The 21,365-nt window shown below is 46.6% G+C and overlaps 3 protein-coding genes across 3 annotated transcripts; 2 read left to right on the top strand and 1 right to left on the bottom strand.

The window, feature by feature from the left end:
* The first annotated feature begins 49 nt into the window (after positions 1–49).
* On the top strand, positions 50–5,894 carry LOC118504836 (exportin-5). The gene is made up of 6 exons (XM_036039841.1): positions 50–235; positions 567–856; positions 918–3,598; positions 3,684–4,050; positions 4,129–4,297; positions 4,365–5,894. The coding sequence occupies exons 2-6, from the start codon at positions 738–740 to the stop codon at positions 4,728–4,730; spliced, it is 3,702 nt and encodes a 1,233-aa protein (XP_035895734.1). The 5' UTR covers positions 50–235; positions 567–737; the 3' UTR covers positions 4,731–5,894.
* Positions 5,884–7,736, bottom strand: LOC118504839 (U6 small nuclear RNA (adenine-(43)-N(6))-methyltransferase). Its single transcript, XM_036039843.1, has 2 exons — positions 7,480–7,736; positions 5,884–7,413 (listed from the first exon to the last, which is right to left on the bottom strand). Exons 1-2 carry the CDS (start codon positions 7,639–7,641, stop codon positions 5,977–5,979), a joined length of 1,599 nt encoding a protein of 532 aa, XP_035895736.1. The 5' UTR covers positions 7,642–7,736; the 3' UTR covers positions 5,884–5,976.
* A 308-nt stretch (positions 7,737–8,044) lies between these two features.
* On the top strand, positions 8,045–19,487 carry LOC118504841 (MAP kinase-activated protein kinase 2). The gene is made up of 7 exons (XM_036039847.1): positions 8,045–9,050; positions 15,301–15,440; positions 16,025–16,089; positions 17,495–17,777; positions 17,846–18,056; positions 18,143–18,268; positions 18,573–19,487. The coding sequence occupies exons 1-7, from the start codon at positions 8,853–8,855 to the stop codon at positions 18,660–18,662; spliced, it is 1,113 nt and encodes a 370-aa protein (XP_035895740.1). The 5' UTR covers positions 8,045–8,852; the 3' UTR covers positions 18,663–19,487.
* The last annotated feature ends 1,878 nt before the right edge of the window (positions 19,488–21,365 follow it).

Here is a 21,365-nt window from a genome sequence, read left to right as displayed (position 1 = left end):
GGCGGCTGCTTGTCATGTTTGAAGTTCGAGCTCCGCGACCATTGATGTCGTTTGCTTTGAGCAGGGTCGAAGAAGAAGAAGAAAGTTTCGCAGCGCGAGACCGCGTTGACCAGAATCGTTCCCACTGCATTTTTCCACAATTATCGTTCCTATTTCAATAGGCGTGCGTAAAACAAAGGCCAATGACGGAAATGACAAAGTGTTGACAGCGTAATCGTCTCGGGAAACGTGTGCGGTAAGTTGCGTCAATGAAAACATGCACCAAAACTGCTGCCGTGACACTGGCCGACCATGCAGCGCTCCTCGAGGCAGCGTTTTGTACGCGGCGCTGAACATACTCCACGAGTGTAATCTACCTGTGGTGCATCCCAGCACGAGGAGAATGCGTTTCAACCGAAAAATGCATGTTGCATCATTTGCACAACTTGTGCGTTAAAGTCTACCGATACCCACCCCTTATCCAACTTCCGATCTAATCGTGGCTTTCGCCTCTTCTGTATAGTATTCTCCGAAGAAGATGATCTGTAAAAACATGTGATTTTATTTATTCATCTGATGCAATCTAGTGTGCCTAAGTTTAGCGGCGATTTTCCTGGCCCGATCGTGCTCAACCCCACCATCCTTTGTAGACCTGTAGTGGTAGTGGTCGCCGAACGGACTTTCGGAAGGCTGAAAGGCAGTCTCTGAGGAGAGGAAAGGTTGTGAACAAGCGTGATCCCCTAGTCCCCGGCCCCGGAATGGAGATGGCTCACGAAGTAGTGGAACTTGCCAATGAGCTGGCTCGTGCCGTGAAGATAACGATGGATCCCGATGCAACACAGCAGGCTAGGATGGATGCATACGTAGCCTGTGAACGGTATGTGGGAAACCGTGCAATGTTTGTCCCAAAGTAATGATCCGGACTCGTTTCCTTGCAGATTCAAAGAGGTATCACCACTCTGTGCACAAGCGGGCCTTTCACTGGTGACCGGCAACTACCCACCCATCGTGCGCCACTTCGGACTGCAGCTAATGGAGCATACGATCAAGTTCAACTGGAACAGCATCTCGCAGCAAGAGAAAATATTCATCAAGGAAAATGCCATGAAGCTGCTAAACGCCGGCGTCGGGGAGGCACAGGATCAAAGTTTGGCCCACATAAAGGACGGTGTGTCACGGATTATCGTGGAGATGATAAAGCGGGAATGGCCCCAGCAATGGACTACCCTACTGGTCGAGTTGAGTGATGCCTGTTCGCAGGGCACGGCTCAAACGGAGCTGGTATTGCTAGTGTTTCTCAGGCTCGTCGAGGATGTGGCACTGTTGCAGACAATCGAGTCCAATCAACGGCGGAAGGACATTTATCAGGCGCTCACGGTGAACATGTCGGAGATATTCAACTTTTTCTTACGGCTCATCGAACTGCACGTGGGCGAGTTCCGAAACGCAACCACGGTTGGCGACAAGCACAAAGCGCATGGGCACAGCCGTGTCGTGCAGGTGGCGTTACAAACACTAACCGGGTTCGTGGAGTGGGTATCCATCAATCACGTGATGGCGGCCAACGGACGGTTATTGCAGATTCTGTGCATTCTACTAACGGACGTCGAGTTCCAGCAACCGGCAGCCGACTGCCTTGGACAGATTGCCAACCGGCGTGGCCAGCTCAAAGATCGCAAGCCGCTGCTGTTTCTGCTCGAAGACGCTCCGGTCGAACATTACTTCCAAGCGGCCACACAGAACGATCGTCTCGGCACGGAATCGTACTATCTGTTTCTGAAAAAACTCATCCCCGTGCTGACGGGATTGGCGTCCCAAATGACGGCCCTGTGGGGCAAGGAGGACTGTCTCCCGATTCGACCACACTGTTTGGCGACTTTCCTGGGCACGTTACTGATCTTTACGCGCCACTCGAGCTACAGTCTCGCACATCCCGCTGCCCTGATCTGGACCAGCCTGCTAAAGCACGAGCAGATATCCAAGGAGCCGCTGGTGCTCGAGTACATTCCACAGGTGATCGAGGTGATCGGGCCGAAGATCATAAAGATCAACTATCCGCTAACGCGCCCCACAGAAATTACGATGCATCCGCAGACGTTTGCCAGCCTGGACTATGACGGCGAGGAAGAGTGGCTGGTGTTTTTCTTTCGCTGTCGTACGGATTTCCTGGAAATCTTTCGTCAGGCAACACTCATCGCACCGCTCGTGACGTTCTCCTACTGCGAACACTGGCTTAACGCAAGGCTGCAGAAAACGGCCACAACGGAGCGCAATACCACGTGCAGCATAACTGACCCGGTGTACCTAGAATGGGACGCACTGACCAATGTGCTCGATGGCGTACTGTCCCGTATTCTGATGGTCACCGAACGTCCATCAGTCTCGGCCGGGCTGCGATTGCTCGAAGAGTGTCTGAAGGTAGAATCCAACGACCCGCTCGTCCTTTCCGTGCTGCTGTCCTGCATCTCCTCCTTGTTCGTGTTTCTCAGCATGTCCTCGTGCCAGATTACGGCGGCCAACTGTGTGGCCATGACCGGTGTGCAGCTGTTGCCACGCGTGCTGGAGAAGATATTTGCCTCGCTGGTCTTTCAGGAGCCGGGTGAAACGCGCCACACGCGCACGGTGGCGGTAAAAAATCTCCGTCGTCATGCGGCCGCGCTAATGGTGAAAATTGCACACAAGTATCCGCTCCTGTTGTTGCCCATCTTTGATCAGATCAATACGAGCGTTAAAAATCTTATCCTGCAACCGGAACGGCTCAGCAAGGTAGAGCAGGTTACGTTGCTGGAAGCGTTGCTGCTGATTTCGAACCATTTTTGCGATTTCGAGCGTCAAAGCAGCTTCGTAGCGGAAGTCATTCGCGAAGGGGTATCGATCTGGGGTGGGATGCTGATGCCGGTGGTAAAAACTGCACACACCTTCATCGAATACGTCGGACTCAACCATTCAGCCTTCGAACCGTTTGCCACGACAATCGAGGACCCGTACAATGTGAATCGCCGGCAGCTGACGTACGCGCTCAATCTCGTGCTGGGAGTGATTAAGCGTTGCTCCTGGCCAGACGATCCGGATCGCTGCTCGCGCGGCGGTTTCGTCGTAGCGCTAACCGAATCGGGCAATCCGATCTGTCGAAACCCGGCCACCTCGCACGTAGTTCCACTGTTACCCCACATCCTGTCGCTCATGCGATGCCTCAACGAGCTGTGGAAACCGGACGCATTGCAGTCCTTTTCCGCCTCGTTCCGCAACGCCAATGGGATGCAGGAGAGTGAGAAGAAGCAGCTGCTAGGCGTGTCGCCGGTGCTGCAGGATCCGCTCGATCCTTCGCAAAAGCTGCCACCGACCGCTTTCGGAAGGATGCAAACGTTTTTGTCGAACATTTTCGAGCACTGTTACCACATGATGGGGTCGGCTGGACCGTCGCTCGGGCGAGACCTTTACGCGTTGCCCGGCATCGCGAACGCTATCGTCGGCAGCGTGTTTGCTAGCCTGGAGTATGTGCCCGACTTTCGCCTCAGAACCATTGTGCGCGTGTTTCTTAAACCATTCATCTACTCCTGCCCACCGGTGTTCCACGAAGCAGTCCTGTTGCCAATCTTTGCCCACTTTGTTCCGTTCAGTGAGTAGTTGTCCCATGCTCGGTTGTGGAGTGCTTTTGTGGAGGAAGAAATGAAAAGATCTTTGTTGTACTCTTGTTTTCTTAGTGCTGACAAGACTGACCGCTCGCTGGCATTACATTACGTCGCTCTACGAATCGGGCGAGCTGGGGGAGGATGTAAGCGACACGCAGGAAGTGTTGGAAGACATGCTCAACCGAACGCTCACCAGGGAGTACATTGATGTGCTGAAAGTGGCGCTGGTCGGTACTACCATCGATCCGACCGCTAACTCAGCGGCCGATGCGACAGTGGCCGGTGGCATGGATCAGGACGATCAGAGTATGGACGGTACGCCGCAAGCGCTGACACGTGCAGCACAATCTGCCATGACGTCCGAGGTCATTAGCGATTTGGGTGGCAAATTGCTAAGGAATCAATACACGAGCAATCCTATCGTGATGACGGTTTTAAGGTATGAAAGGACGCGCTCTATTTGGAAAAACAGGATTGTTTACTCATTTGTGAACTTTTTTTTTGGTTTAATTTCTAGCGTTCTTTCATGGAATGATAGCATTTCCAGTCTGAAAGCGACACTCCTCAGCGGTCCAATCATACGATTCCTAGCGTCGGAACAATTGATCACCGAAGCGTTGGCATCCAACATTATTGTAGCGGTACTGAAGGCTCTTCAGCTGCATGGGCAGCACGAATCCAACCAGGTAAGCACACGCAAAAGCTGGAATTCAACGCAAGCCCTGCATTTTTCTCTCCTTCTCCCGTCTCCAGACATCGCTCATTACGCTCGGTGTGCAGGCGTACGAGATACTTCGGCCCAAGTTCCCGAACATACTGGAGGTGCTCCAGCAGATTCCCAACGTAAGCGCGGGCGATATACAGAAGCTGGACGAAAAGATATCGTCCGGCAGCACCAAGGGCAACAAGATCGACAAGGCAAAGAAGGACCTGTTCAAAAAGATTACAACGAACATTATCGGGCGCAACATTGGCCAGCACGGTCGGAAGGAGGTGAAGATACTGAACCTGCCACCGATCGTCCCGCCACCGAACAATCACCGCTCGTCGAACGCATTTAATTTGATCGAAAGCAACCAGGAAACGGGTCTGGCGCATTTATTTACCAGGCGTAGTTAGTGTGGCATGCTGCTGCTTGCTGCTTGTTGTTGGTGGGCGGTCCCAGTCGGAACAGACCCGTCGCGTCGCTGCGTACACATGCATCCCGAGCGGTAAAGTTCACACGAAAGGCTGTTGCTACTGCAGATGGAGAACGACGGATTCCGAAGCATACACTCAACATTTGTGAATATCTTCTTTTTTTTTTACTGTACAATTAATCCTTAAGCTTTTTCGGTACTTTTTTATATTTATTAGTCTATCGTGGACCTGGTTTACGGCCAACGACCCTTTTGCGTTTGGCGTGTTTTCGGAAAACATAGGGCAACCCCGAATAGTGGACCCGAATCGATCGCGGCAGACGACGAATGTTACGCTTATACATTTGTTTCTTTGTTTGTTTGTTTGATTGTTTTGTTTTTGTGTTTGTCGTGTCCGATGGATCACCGTTACCGTTAATTAATTTTCAACGCGAGCGTTATCAGTGTCAGGGCGGCAGCAGCTGGTGTAAAGATAGCTATTGTTTCTGTGTAAAAATTGGAAATGAAATTTCTCTGTTAAACGGATCGCCGATCGGTCGTAGCGTTTTGTGCAGGTGTATGTTTTTGAAACGTTTTTCAAGTGGGAAAAGCTCCCCCCCCCCCCTCCCTGTCCTGTCACCCCAGCCACATCGAACAGGAGCTGTAAGTTTGTTAAATATTTTTATACGAATGCGTCCAGTAGGGGAGGGTTTAGATGTTAAGCAAGATATTGTCCGCTAGCGTAGTGTGCATACATCTCGAACGCGTGCAAAGCAGACCGGTAAGGGGATCCACCGTTTGTTGACCGGTGGATGGTGGATGTTGATGTGCTTAAAATGCTAGTTGCATTTTAGTTTTCGTTTAGTGTTCGGTTATTTTCAAATGTTTAAGTCTGCATCAGATACCGTACCGGAACCGGGCGTGTGCGAGGACGCTTGTTTGCGAAAATGTCAAGTACGAGTAAGGTTCACTTTTCCTAATATTATTGTAGAATGTATGTGTGTGCGTGTGTGTGTGTGTGTGTGTGCGTATGTGCGATACGTGTCGACGATTACGTGGATCGATACGGATGTGTAATATTTATAACATTATTACATGATACATGCGCTCATTGCGTCAAACGACCGGGAAAATAAATGTATAAGAATCAGTTCTTGTAAATGTATACTCGGCCTGTTCAAGGGCTATGTTTTATTTTTTTGCTATGCAACGTTTCATATATTAACGAATCATTTCAAATGTATTTCCTACTCAACGGACGGGCACTTTGTACCAGCGTCCAACATTTTACCATCATCGTCTGTGGTAGTTTCTGCTTTGATCGTATTTTTTAGGTACTGAAGTATCTGATTAACTGCATCCTTTCCCGCAATACCGGCGATATACTGCAGCGCTACATAATAACCGTCTTTCCTACGCTGTAAGTTCAACGCTGCAGTTAGATAAGGGTCATCGGTGCTATCTATTTCATGGGTGCCACTGCTGCCATGCTGATCAGCACCATCCTCCAGTCTTGGTTTCTTCGCGTCGCTTCCATTGCGTTCAACGGGACATTGTTGTTCTGTCCCATTTCCGTTTGCCATTCGTATTGGATGCGTTTCTTGTGAGCTGATTAGGGCGGCACGTCTTTTTCTTCTCTGATGAGACCATGTGTTCTCACGAGCTGTAAACTTAAGAACAATATCCTCCGCATTGCTCAATTCACCAGCAGTATCCACGTGTATGGATATTGCTTGGAGTTTACTGGTGACGTATTGTTTGGCGGATTGTATTGAGTCCACACCGTTGCGCGTGAAAATTCTATAAAACACGGGATTTCCGGGGCTTTTCTTATTGCCAGGCCAGGATGATACACCACCACCAGTTGCCATTAGACTGTTAGGCACCACGGACAGTGGTACATTCGTATCGAAAGTCCATCCTACGGCCCATCGAGTCGTGTTGCCTTGGCAAAACCGGCTCACGGTGATGTTATGTATGGATTTACTTTTTAGCAAACGCAGTATTTCCTGGTAGCTTCTTTTATGGCCCATCATCGTTGTGTACACCGAGACGCGATCCTTTAGCTCGAGGCTTTCTGCTATGATTTGACTGATAAATTTAACCTCCCCACCTTCTGTGCACAGTTCATCTAGCGATCCCGAGCTAGCGTTCGAAGGTTCCCGCCGTCTCCCAGTTCGATCGTTTGGCTTTAACTCATTCGAATTGCTATCGAAAAACGGTGGATTGCACATGCAGAAATCGAACCGGTCGTCTGGGAAATCCTTCATCAGCACGTCCAGCAGAATCGTGTTTCCCGCCAGCTGTTGCGGCTGTACGCGAATGCAATCTTGCAACTTGTTTCGGGTGACGTTAGCCTTTGCGCTTTCCAAACTGTCTTCCGCCTTTTCGATGGCAACCATGTGCCAGCGATGGTTGGATTGTACCACCGCGAGCAGTGGATAGATACAGGATGCGCCACACCCGATATCAATGCCACGCACTTTTTCCTTCCCCTGCCAGTGTGCTACGGATCCGATATCCTCCAACCAGTGGATGTAGTTTAACCGCAGGGGCAGTGTTGGCACTAGTTTGTTCGGTGGAAGTTCCAGCATCAAACCAAAATCACGCTGAAGTAGACATTTTGATAGCAAGTGCACTGCTTGCCTGTTTCGATAGTCTAGCTTTACTTTCCCCGCTAAATCCTGAAAATGAGATGCATTACTGTAGTATCGTGTGCAGGATATCAAGCGTATGGGTGCTACACTTACCACGCTGGCTACTTCATTCAGTTCGGGAAATTGTTGAATCAGCTGTTGAAAGTTTGGCTTTTCTCGATATCGATTTCTTGGGTGCATAAACTCGTTAACTGCCATTGTTTTTTTTCTAAGCGATCTTAGCCTATCTATCGTTTGTTCATCACCAAAATGCATGCCAAATTGCGCGGCTTTTCAATTTGATAGCGGCATGCGTTTGTTTACATCCGATTCCATTGGACGACAGCTCGCAAGGGTGAGCAAGCTGAAGGTACATGCACTATGGACGCTCTATACAAATAAACATTTTTCGTTTCGATTTGTATCAATTAAAATATGTTTTAAATGAGTGTTTTCCACACCTTAAGCATGATTTTTTATTATCACGGTCAGACGCCGTATTATCCACCTCAAGTACGATGTTTGATTAAAAAAAAGCTTTAAAGAAGCGTTGCCAAAGCCGAATAACGAACCGAACCTAATTAATTATTTAAAATGTTTTGCTCACTGACTTTTCAAAGGTGTCGAACTAGGGAAGCATGAGCAAAATGTCAAAAAAGAGCTCCAGTGAAAAAACTACACCTATTGCGCCGCTTCGAAACGGGTGCTGCACGCTGTTTTGTTGATTGCGATTGGAGTACTTCGGTTATTTGCGTTGATGACACAATGACAAAAAGATTTCACCGTATGCTTCGAGCACGGTGAAGAGAAAATAGAAGAAAGCATAACCAGACGGAAACAAGCGGCTGTTTTGGGGTGGCCTTTCCAACAAATCTCAGCGTGCAAAAAGTGCGTGTGCGTGCTGTCTGTGTCGTCGGTCGCCAGTGCGTGTATTTGTGTTTCCGTTCTATTGTGTCGCCTCCGTTTTGCAGCTTCGCAACTGTACCCTGCAGAACGTTGTCCGGTGCGCACATTACAGTAAAGTGTCGTGAGAAGTGTATTACCGTTATTGTTATTGTTGGCGTACAGTTCCGTACGCGCAATACGTGTGTGCCATCTTTCGTGATTAGTTATATAATTGCATGTACGTATGTGGCTCGTACACATATGCGCCAATGCCATGTGCCACCCTTCCCACACGCAGTGATTCAAACGGAGCTGACCGTACTGTACCAGCGTGAAGCTACTACCCATTTGATTTGTTTCGTTTCGGCGACAGCGGCGCGATTCTAATCACGGGCAAGTGCGAAAAGTAGGCCTCGGGCAAGTCATCGCGCGTAGAGAGAAAGTTCGAAGTAAACAAAACAAGGCTGACGTAATTTCCAGCAGTGCATACTAAGCGTGTGTGTGTGTGTGTGTTGTTTGTGTCCGAAATTTGTCCGCTGGTCGCTTTTTCTAGCTGCAAAAGAAGCAGGAACGTAACGTAACATTTTGGCCTCATCCCCATCATGTACACGATGAAGCCAATTCCGGTCCAACAACTGCCGACGCAGCAACAACAGCAGCAGATGGCCATGCCGCGACAACCTAAGCTGACGCCGATCACAGAAGACTACGATATATCCAACACTGTACTCGGTCTCGGCATCAATGGCAAGGTGGTGCAGTGTACGAGCAAGGCGACGGGCCAAAAGCATGCCCTTAAGGTAAGATAAACGCACGGGGTGTCATCGGTGAGGGCGGAAGCATAGCTCCAAACACTTACCGACTTACAGCTTCTCTGTGCGTTTCAAGCGAGACGGCTCCTCCTTGTTGATTTCAAATTGCGTGCCTGCCGAGAATGGCCTTCTACGATTTTCATGATGTTCCCATCGCGTCATAGCACCACCATGCTACCGGTGGTACGTACTTGGACCGATCATCTAGGGCGTTTGCATCTAAAATCACAGCCTGCTGCTGTTCCACCGATCGAGACGTAGTATTTGTGCGTTTATGGTAACCACAATGACACTCCTAGCGGTCTTGCTACGATCGACGATGACCACTAACAAAAAAGCTTTGCGTGTTTGTTTGTTTGGTTGTTGTTGTACTTCTGTCCACGTAATAACCTGGGCCTCAGGTGACTGCGACGTTCGTTCGATACAGTTTTATCTTCTCAGCAAGATACGATCTCCCATGGAGCAACGTGATTGTAGCCAGTGATAAGCGGGTGTATGAAATCGCTTGGGCACGAGTTTCTCTTTACACGGATTAAACAACACAGTTTCTTGGCAGAAATAACAACAAGTTTGTTTCTTTGAATGGGAGTTTTTAGCATAAATTATGTCCAAATTAGCAATAGTATTATTATTACTTTTCCTACGTTTCGTTCTCAAAAATCGTTGTTAACTAATAATCTTGCCTAGGATTCCCCAAGCAATCCGTCTACCTAATTTTGTACATAGAAAACCTAATTTGTGAATTAGCGACCAGTCCTTAATCAACCAAACTCTCTTATAGAGATTCCTCTAAAACAGAATTTCTATAGATAACGCAATGGGTTTAATGTTACTGTATTTCTCGTTAAAATCATTTTACATAACTATCGCCTCTCCGGCTGACCTCTCATGTCTACCGGTCACAGACATGGACGATTTTGGTTCTCGTGACTCGTGACTCCAAACTGCGGATATATTAATACACCAGCTATAAGCTATAGATCGAATTTTTAAAGCTAATCGAATATCCTTACTTACTTAATTATCCGGCCCAACAACTGTTTCGCGGTTTGGCCTGCTGCAACAATTACTTTACGGGCTGGGTTGTCCGATGTCATTCTCATGACATGCCCAGCCCACCCTAGCCTGGCGTACTGCTCGTAGAGCTCGTCATTGTAGCGGCTCCTCCATTGTCCTTCGGATCCCAGAATTGAATGATATCTAACAATTATTGAAATGTTCGGTTCTCGATCACTTTCAACAGCAATCGATTGAATAGTTTGCGATACGTTTGATATATTATTAAAAAAATATTCCTCAACCAAGTTAAGAGTTAAAGAGCTTGATCTTATCTAAACGGGGACATGGAAATGGCCCTTGCTTTCACTCTCTCTCTCTCTTCTTGGCCTAACGATCTTCTAAAGTCATGCCTGTTATTTCTGGCTTACTAAACTTAATGATACCACGTAGTTGGATAGCCAGTCCTCACTACGGACGAACTGTCCGGATCGAATTTGAAACCCGATTCTGCCATGTAAAGAGCGGCTCTTGCTTTAGAATTCCTATAAAAAAACGCTCCTGATGAAGTCAGGAAAGATGGATAGAGAAAATAACTTTTTTTGTGTCATAAAAAGCAGGAAAATAACATAGAGAAGTTGGGGTTATCATTAAACAATGCTGGTGGGATCACGATCCGGATCAGATGTCGCAATTACTATGCATGTACATATGTGTCTATCTGTCCGGTTCAAGGCTTCAATCATTTAAGAGTATGATTGATCACACTAATGAAATTCTAAATTTGTTTTTAATCACAAAGTCCAATTGATGATAATCCGTCCTTGCAAAATAGGGTCAGTTCAGATGCGATTTGTAGCGCCACCTCTCCATCGTCATTCTTTTCTAAATTTGTCAATTCGCTAATAAACACAATTTAGTGTAACTTTCATATGCAAAGGACAATTGTACGGCTCCCTCGTGGTTATAATTAACTTTCGATCGATGCATAATTAGCATGAAAGCAATTTATTTTTAGCCAGAAATTTATTTCCGTGTTTGCATGTTTTCTCTAAATAGAAGATTTCAATTCATTGTGGTGGCGTTTGATTCGTACTGCTAAAAACTGCTTGTTCACCATTTAGTGTGAAACTAGTCAATGACGTACGGGAAGTGTCGTTCCCTTCACAAGCCTCCAATGGTTTCTCCGACGACGCCACATTCGGTTGGAGGTTGCCCGGTAATGTTCCATTAGCCTTTGGCCAATTACCCTTTTAATCTATTTCCATCCGGAAACTGCTAAGGTTTCTTGCTGCTTAGCGTAATCGCAGCCAAGGGATGGTGGTTGGTTGGAGCTTAACTCACTGTTTTGTGTATACAGAAACAAAAAAAAAAAAAACGGATCGATCGGAATTGCTGTTTGCGATTCCACTGCAACGAAAATATGTGTCTCAATGCGCCACCAAGCCATGTTTGTCATAATAATTTTACAATTAAACCGATGGCACCGTCCTTTAATTAGCACACCCCTGACAAATGACATCGGAGATGAGATACATAGATCTCCACGTACACGACCAAACTGTGCTTCTGTTGGCAGAGTTGGCGGAGCAACATAGCGCGGTGGGCCAACGGCAACGTGACTCAATCGCGTTGGTGTCCTCCCGGCGGACTTGGTTGCAATAGCAATTCGTAATTGGCGTGACTAAGGTAATGCACTCTCTAAACGTCTGACTTTGGCTTCCCGTGCACATGCCACCACACAATCGGCTGAATTTGTCCGTACGTATGTGTTGTGTCAGTCTGGCCGGCTAGCCGATTGACGCTCCCGTACAGGGTAGTTTGACCGCCAGAAATAACAATTATGCACACGCGATCTCTACACAAGCAAGTGTGAGCACAGCCTGCGTGTGTTTCGCTTACACCGCAAGATGCAACACCTCGCTGCATAGGTCAATCGGCGGGAACTAGGAAGATGACCTCATAAACATACTTGGAAAAGGTAGAGAAACGAACTCATAATTTCATCTTACTCAAATAAATAAATTTCAACACCGCACAATTACTTGACACGAAGCAGTACGGCAGCAATAGCTGTAAAGCAATAGATCATAAATGATCCGGTCCGACAGACAAGCGCAACAGCTCGCCACCAGCCCAACCGAAGGAAGCGCTGTCTGGGTCTCGGCAAAGTTATGCAAAGTCGCCCGTCATTTCGTCATTTCGGCCACCCAGAAGACACGACACCCGGGGGCCCACTGCAGCACCTGGGTACGCGGCACATTCTTATCTTTACCACCTCCAGCGATATGCGCATAGCGGGGCAAGGCGAGTGCTGCCCGTCGCGCCTCCTCTGTCTCTTATAACACTTCTTTTTTTATCAACCCTTATACAGACACAGCCGTTGTACATGCCTACGACACGTCCCTCGTATCAGTTGATGATATGAAAATGGAGCGATAAATCAGACTGAAATTAGTGCCACTATGATGAAGCGTGGGTATGGCAGCAGCAAAGGGACGGACAGCAGCATTTTCTAATCGTTACCGGTTTTATGCTCGATAGATTTTGGTATCTTGTTGTTGATGGACACATAGCGAGGAAATTATGCACTTAGCAGGCACCCTTTTTTTGCTGCCATGGGTTGACATACGGCGCACAATCGTTGACGCTAAAATTGTGCCTAGTTCTTGCTACGCCGTGAAAGCGTTAGAGATGTTTGCTATAAAAATTGATCGATACGCTTTCAGTTGAGGGAAACAAAGTGATGATCTAATTACTTTTTTTACATCCTGCTAAGCATAACGGTCTTTCTCAGCTACAGAAGTCTTCATCATGGGCGGCCATGTTTGAGCTCCGTCGTCTATCAATCTTTTGTCTCTGCTTTTCCATTTCAATAAGAGCCATGTGGAGACGAACTAAAGACAGACGTGGATCGTTGTCCGATGCCACTCGATTGACATTCGTGGCGACCCGGTGGTTCAATGGTAGTGTCCGGTGGCAACTAGCACAGGATAGGGATATACAAGGCGATCAAGGTTGGCGCAACTATCCGTCTTGCAGAATGACGAACTCTTTACTAAAATTCTAAATTCTAATTACTAAATTTATTTACCAAGAATGCATGTATTACAGCCGCTTGCGAGTACTGAGAATGTTTTAAGCAGTCTCAGCTTTAGGAGGTTTCCTTTGGTTTTTGTACCAATTTTAGGCTAAATGGAATATATGTCAGAAGATAGATTCCAACGTCTGCTTTTGTGAGCCACGAATGATTTTCTCTCAGATAGTTAGGAAAACTATCAGTTCAAATTCCATTTTGTCCTGGTAAGTTTGGTTTATACGGTATGGAATAGTGATTGTCCAATGCCTTGTGATTGAAATCAGTGGAAAAATCTTGGAAAAGATAACGGAGCTGAAGCTTGAAGCTGTCTTTGCTTCATCTTCTAAAAGTCAGTCCAGAACGCGGCATACGTTGATGTCAAATCGATGTCAGCATCGATAACAACACTGATGTTAAGCAACGCACAAGCGGGCTGGCTTCCAACAGGTTATAATACAGCTTGCGGGAAGTTTTCCACTCAAAATGCCTGTCAAGAAGGACGCGACGCGTGGACTGTATAGAACATTTATAGTCCCAGTACACATATACGCCTCTGAGACATGGACTCAGCGTTCAGTCAGTGAAACTAGCCAGACCCGAGTGGGCGGATCATGTCATGAGAACGGCATCGGACGACCCAGCCCGTAAAGTCATTTTAGACTGACCACACGGACAGAGGACGCATGGTTGGCCGATATTGAGATGCAGTGATAGCGTTGATACGTCCCGTCAAAAAGGCCGGGATTCTGCAGCACGGCGAAGTGGTTTTATTCTTGTTCTTCTTTTGTACTACAACCTTGAAAGGTCCTTTTGGCATTCTATGACATGAACTCACCGGTAGCTGGATAGTCAGTCCTGCGTACGGGGAGGCGGCCTGGGCGGGATTTGATCCCAGGTTCTGCCGGGTTGCTTCGATAAGCTTAAGACCTAAGCAAGATATTTAGAGACACATCTACCTCTACATTGTCAAATTCCGTTCCTGTTTTTAGAAATGTTCTGATTATATGCTTTGCTCTAATATGTCCTAATTGATAAGTGTTTATCACGCGAAACCAAAACTTATTGCGTATGCTGAAATACTTAGAGAAGTTTATTTTCACACTCTTTAGCGTTGGATATCGATTTCCGAAAGCTTGGAGGTTAAATAGATATGAAGCAATATTCCTTTATTGTTATGGTTTGTTTTACCTGCAAATAAATTATTGTGACATTAAACGGGAAAGTAATGAACTAAAACATTTTATTATAACTTCAACAACAAATGATGCGAGGATTTTATTTTTTTAATAGTTTACTTTCCATATAGCTCTTTTGAAATGCTTAATAACGATATTAATTTAATTGCATTGTAGTGCGCTAAAAATATTTGTTGGTTTATTGGCGATCATCACTGTAGCGCCGGTCGCTCGCCTTACAGCCCGATAGGAGCTAGACCAGAAAACAAAAACTAATAGTTCACGATGGAATTACTTTCTTCCATCATGTGGGGCCGTCTTTGGTGGTCCGACATGCTGTATGTTCCAAAAATAATGGTGATAATGTTTTATGACGTTTCGGACTGGAGTCTTTTTTCTGATGTTTACAGCCTTAAACCTAAACGGCGTCCGCTATCAAGTGATTGGAAGAGCATTTAGTAGCCCACCCATCCGTACCAGCAGTAATTAACGCCCATTAAGACGTCTACGCTCCATGGCTAAACCGGGGCAGCTGGAGTTGCTGATGATGCTGTGCGGATTATAGCGCACCGGATGATGTCGGTGGTGACAATTTACTCAGTTACAGCAGCCCGAAGTGGCGGCAATAATTCGATCGATTTCCTGTTCCTTCCTCGTTTCTGTAATCAGAAAGCAGAAGTGCCTGCATGCTGCACGAGATGATGTCAGGTTCGGTATCGGCAAGGTCTGGGGACATTTCCTGCGTGGGTTTTGCAACGTACGTCAGATTGTTGTTTGCGGTTAAATTGTTGGAATAGAAATTGTTGAATGGGCGGCTTAAACAAGCTCTAACAACGGGGTAACGGAGCTACGGACAACGCTGGAAGACTTCCCATCTGTTGATGTTTCAAAATTTCCTCTACTAGCGTAACCCAACGTATACTGCCTTAAATATTATTCATACAATTACTAATCCGGGGGCTTATACCGCTTCGTTTCATCTCCACAGGTACTGCACGACAATGCCAAGGCACGGCGCGAAGTGGAGCTACATTGGCGGGCGAGCGGTTGCCGAAACATTGTAAATATCATCGACGTGTACGAGAATAGCTACAGCGGCAATCGATGCTTGCTCGTCGTTATGGAATGGTAATAATATATACACAATCGAACGCGAACGCCCGGGCCTGCCACCACCGGGAAAATCAAGATTTGTCCTCGGGGTGCTCAGCAATCGGAGCGGAATAATTAAGTAGCATTATTAGCGCGCTAGGAACGGTTTCAAATCACACCAAATCACCAACGGATTCCGTCATCCGTCGTATGCCGATTGCAGAACCAATTGCAAGGCTTTCACGCACATTCCAACCAACCGTTGCTAGAGGAATGCAAACGCAAACGTCCCTAACTTTAAACATTTTATATTTATCGGCTTAAACATAGACGTGCAGTCCGTAGGGCGAGGATAATTATACCTCGACACCCCACACCACCACGCTTTGGATAGACGGATGTTCAATTACGTACCGATGAGGAAGGAAAGCCTTTAATCGTTCGTTTAGATTATGGATGAGGTTGTGATCCGACGTTCGGCTTTGGCGCCGGGAACTTTTTGTTTTACTTTATTTAAAAACATAATCAGATAAAGCTACCCTAACATATCTACCTTTTTTTTGTTGTATAAACCAATTTAATCGCTTCTTCGTTTTTTCGTCCCTTTTGTGTGATTTTAGTATGGAGGGCGGAGAACTATTCCAACGAATTCAGGAACGACAGGATGGTCCATTTACGGAACGAGGTAACTACAAAGCTCACCAGTTATCACTACTGTGTACCCATTATAGCCAAACCATGGCTATCGATGCCACAACATTGAAGCACCACCATTTGAAGTCTGAGAGGCTGATTGATTGAGCGGTGTCGTTAACACTTTTCCTCAAAATTTTACCATACACAACTCATGAGCTAGAGATGCATGAAAACAGTACAATCGACCGTAATCTTACTAATAATCGTTTTACTTTGTGTTCACAACAAATACCCACAGCTTTTGGCAGGTGGACGAGTGCACTTATAGTTTCTTCATTTGTAAGACTGTTTTTAGCCGTCAGTTTAAGGTGAGATCGTGTGATCGGCATCACTTTCTGACTCACCACGACCCTTTTAACGAACCTAATCCACGCAGTGGTAAGCACAAGCAGCTTTCACTGTAAAAGGAAACTAGCGATAGTAGTTGCCATCCGGATCCGGCAGACATGCTGTTGCTGCAATTATTGCTAAAACCGATAAAGAAAACATACATATCGTTATGGAGCGCGCTGGATGGATCCCGACGTTTTGAGGGCACCAGACCTTCCGTCGCGTACGCAAACGCACCCCCTCCCTTCCACTCCACCAAGGCAATCGATCACCATCGTCCACGTTTTGTGTTATGCTCGCGATGCTCTTGGAATTCCGCCACTTCTCCATGCGGGCTACCGCGGTATGACTAAGCGCGGTATGAATCATGGTGTCGGCGGTATTTTGTTTATCGTATTTCACCATACCCATCAACATAATGCGCGTAGATGCATTGGTTTGTTCGTGTCCGGCAACCTGCGGCAAGGTTGCCAACGGTTGGCACATTTTATGGTTTACGCAAAGATGTACGATTGAGTTTCCCCGATAGTTCGAGCCGGGTGATGAGTGTGAATGCTATACAGTTAATAACTTACAACGCTTGTGGTAGAATTATTTACTTTACTCTCTGACCATCTCTTTCGCGCATGATCTTCGTCTGCACGTTGGAGCCGGCGGAGTGATAGCTGTCTATCGCACCGGAATGCCAAACTCTGCCTCACACTGGATGCAGCTTTCTGTAACTGGACTCTATTTTAAGTTGTTTAAATATTTGTTATTTTACTACGAACGTGCATCCATTTGAAGCATTTTTGCAACGGTTTTGTTTCATATACATCTTTTGCACTATTATTTTGAATATCATTATTGTTTCATTCTCTTGTTCTTTTCCATTTCAACATTTTCTCTCTCTCTCTCTCTCTCTCTCTCTCCCTCTCTCTCTCTCTCTCTCCATCTTTCTCTCTTTCTATGACGACATTTCTTCACTGTTGTCTACTTGTGCTTCGGTGGCTACCGTTTCCTTGTATTCTTCCCCGCTACATCAACCTACCTTACGACACACACACACCCACCCACCTGTTTAGAGGCCGCCCAAGTCATGCATGAAATATGTGTCGCTGTCAAGTACTTGCACGATTCCAACATCGCACACCGTGATCTCAAGCCGGAAAATCTGCTCTACACATCGCCCCACCCGAACGCCATACTAAAACTGACCGATTTCGGCTTCTCGAAGGAAACGTTCATCAAGGACACGCTGCAAACGCCCTGCTACACGCCCTACTACGTCGCGCCGGAAGTGCTCGGCCCGGAAAAGTACGATAAGAGCTGTGATATTTGGTCACTGGGTGTAATCATGTACATACTGTAAGTTTCCGTTAGGAGGTGGCAAACGCCGGCCAGCAACTCAATGCTTGTACCTCCTTTACTTGTAGGCTGTGCGGATTTCCACCGTTTTACAGTAACCAGGGCCTTGCCATCTCGCCGGGCATGAAGGCTCGCATCCGTACCGGGCAGTACGACTTCCCCAACCCGGAGTGGAAAAAGGTGAGCCAGGCGGCGAAGGACCTGATCAAGGGTATGCTTAACGTTGAGCCCGAGAAGCGTCTAACCATCGAACAGGTGATGATGAACCCCTGGATTCGGGTGAGTGTTTGTGAGGGTAACGTTACCGGTGGAAGGTGCGGTGTGTAGTAAGTTTTTATTCTTCCTTTCCACTGCACGCTACGTAGCGCTACACGGAGGTACCCCAAACTCCGCTACACACTGGCCGTATGCTGAAGGAGGGCGAAGAAATCTGGCCGGAGGTGCAGGAAGAGATGACACGTTCGCTGGCCAATATGCGAGTCGATTATGAGGTGAGCGAAGGAAGCAGAATGGAAGAGGGAGTGTATCGATCGTTCCTGCATTAACGCCTTCAGTAAATTTCAATGTGGACAAGGCTAAAAAAAAAAGGCCTAAAAGGCGCAAAGGGTGCTCCGGTGCCTATTCGCGATCGTCGTTCCTTGCGGATTGTCGTATGTTCCCACACATACGGAGCGTAAATCTGCCCCTTTAACACGACTTGTATTTGGATTTGGATTAATACAGGATTTAACCGCCTACAGCCGCAAAGATCGATCAGAGTTGATAACTAACGAGCATCACTCTTATCATTTACAGATGCACATCAAGAATCTGGACAGCTCAAACAACGCACTGCTCAACAAACGACGGAAGCGCGTCGAAGAGAAAGCTGTCCCCAAAGAGTAGTTGTTCACGACATTCACAGGCCGCCACACCTTATGTTTTTATCGTACATAGCTCACGGGAAGGTTGTTTTAAAAGTGTTTCACTAAGAAAAGACTAAGTTTTAATCAGCGTTGAGCATGGTTTGCTGCAAATGTAATTGCTTGTATTTTTTTTTTAAATCATTTTAACTTGTGCCGGGTCGGCGTGGAGATTAGACATTTTAATTGCATTGACAAACAATCGAAAGACGACGAACGGCCATCCTACACACGTTGCTTGTCGAGCGTGAGTATAAGAAGGAGTTGGCGCCAAACATCACATTGCTATACATACATACACTAATGTATACATATTTACAATGGTGCTGCTACCGTGCGTTTGGATGTCTCTCTAGCCTCTTGTTCTTGTCCGTCACGGGCGTAGATTGGAGTTGGAGCACCAAAAGACAAACCATTCGGTGATGTGTGTAGCATGGAGCGCGTGGAAGAAGATTTTATTGGCGATAGTGTAGGCTTGAGGGAAGGACATTTTAAAACAGTACGTGTGTTGCGCCGCGTGTACAGGAATCGAAACAAAACCGGAAACAATAATCTAAATGCTAGACGTATAATAAGCTTTTTGGCGTTTCAAAAGCAAAAACAAAGGGCTTAACTCTGTTCGCAGCCGCCAGGAAGCGTTCGGCAAACGTGTATCCATCCATAGCAGTGAGACATATTTTAAACTAGCGAACCCTGAAAAGGCACAGACGCAGGGCAGAGCTATCGACATCAAATCGAGCAAATGGGATAGAAGAAAAAGACTTAAACTCAAAAAAAGAACTATATATGTGTTGACAAATCTGTATCATTGCGTTATTAAAGCGATGGACGAGCAGAGAGAGAGAGTTAAGGTGACGCTTGGTCGACTTAAAGCCAGGCTACATGATGCGTGATGCCAAAAAGATTTCGCTTGAAAGGGGGTGGAATTTGCGCAATTTTTCCGTCAAAATCCTCTCGATTCATCTAGCCGCATTGTTTAGAGCGCTTCATGCTATCTCTCTCTTCAACCGAAAACTACCATGGCAACGCATGGAAAGTGACAGAGAGGGCTAGAGAGAAGCGAAATCTTTCCGAGATTTCAGTTCGAGGGGCCGAAATCTTTTTGACATAACCCATAACCCCCCCTTTTTAGCGAAATCTTTTTGGCATCTCGCATCATGTAGCCTGGCTTTTAGAGTTTGCTAGGTAGAATTAGTGATGGGCGGGTCGACCCGAACCTACCGGCGGTTTGAAGCCATCCGTAAGCGATCCGGAATCGTTCGGGTCGTATTCTCCCAGTTCCAACGAGTTCGGTCTAATCCATGCGTCGTCCCGAAATGGATTAGCGACCCGTTGTCGACTCACGAGTCGAACTCGATTCTGGGTCGATCCGTGAAAAAAGGGGTCGCATGACCCATCCCTGGTTAGGATGCTTTACCGTTATGGGGAGGAGGTGGGGGTGTATGCCGAAAAAAAACGAAAAACTTGTCAATTTATTCTTCTTCCTCTCGCTTCCTTGCTCTACCACCTTACACTGCTCCCCACAGAAGCATTTAAAGAAAAAAAGTGCAAAACGCAGCAGATACAAATCCATGTGTGTGTGTTTGTTGTGTGCTTGTGTTCGTGTTGGTAATCTCTCTCTCTCCCTCACTCTGTTTCTCTCTCCTGTTCACTATATTTATTCCTCCTTACACATCACGTATTAAACATTCCGTGTTCCAATGTCCGTCATTATTACCTCAGCCAAACCAAACCACCCACAACTCACCCAACAAGCAAAACCCACTCGATTCCGTTGATCGGTCAATCGGCCAGAACGTGTTTAATGTTGTGTGGTGGGGTAACCGCATTTTCGGGTTTCGGGTAACGGGATGCTTATGCTCTACCACCGCCGTTAGGAACGAGCATTTAGTTCTAAAACGAAACGTCGCAGTAGGCACTGGTTGTTATTCAGCGGGTCAGCGCGTGCAACACAAACAACGAACAACGTAATGTTGAGCAAATAGAGCAACAATAGTAACAAATCCTACTAGGCACACAGCCTGGCTGGCCAGCCAGCCTATATTCACCCACTACTTTACTACTACTAATACTACCACTACTGCTTGCCGGTAACGCGCAGATTTCGCTGTTGGTTATTCGATCTTCTATCTTCCTCTCGGTGACTCTACTCGTAACGAAAGGTTGTTCAACAGTGGCAATATCCGCGTAGGTCGCGCAAGGATACACTTTAGTAGCTTAAACGAACCGTTTCGTCCAGCAGTAATACTGCAAGGCAGAGATTTATTGTTAAAGAAAGGCGAAAATGGAAGGCAAACAAACCGATAGATAAACAGTGATCTTGCGAAACCGATTCGCGCGATATGTTAGTGAACGGGGAGGGCAAAATGTTTTTTTTTGTGGAGGTATATATTTCTACATTAGTAGCAGAGAGGATTAGAGCGCTGGACTGTGAATGAAGGGCAAGATGCAAAAGCGACAAAAAAAAACAAAAGCAAACAAACGATGAAGCATAATAAACAGAGTTGAATCACAGTGCAAAACTTTCTGTCAGGTGCTCCAGCTTCCCTCAGAAATTGGGCCATCTTCATCCTCGGTCCTCGGGAACTACGCCAACATTCTCTTCTTCTTCTTCTTTTTTGGGCTAAAAGACATGGCCTACGTGTTCTCAATCCGTTTCCAGGAAACACGGTCCAAGGCTGCATTC

The sequence above is a fragment of the Anopheles stephensi genome, chromosome 2 (assembly GCF_013141755.1).
Source record: "Anopheles stephensi strain Indian chromosome 2, UCI_ANSTEP_V1.0, whole genome shotgun sequence".
Lineage (NCBI taxonomy): Eukaryota > Metazoa > Arthropoda > Insecta > Diptera > Culicidae > Anopheles > Anopheles stephensi.
This window is presented reverse-complemented; position numbering and strand designations above follow the sequence as displayed.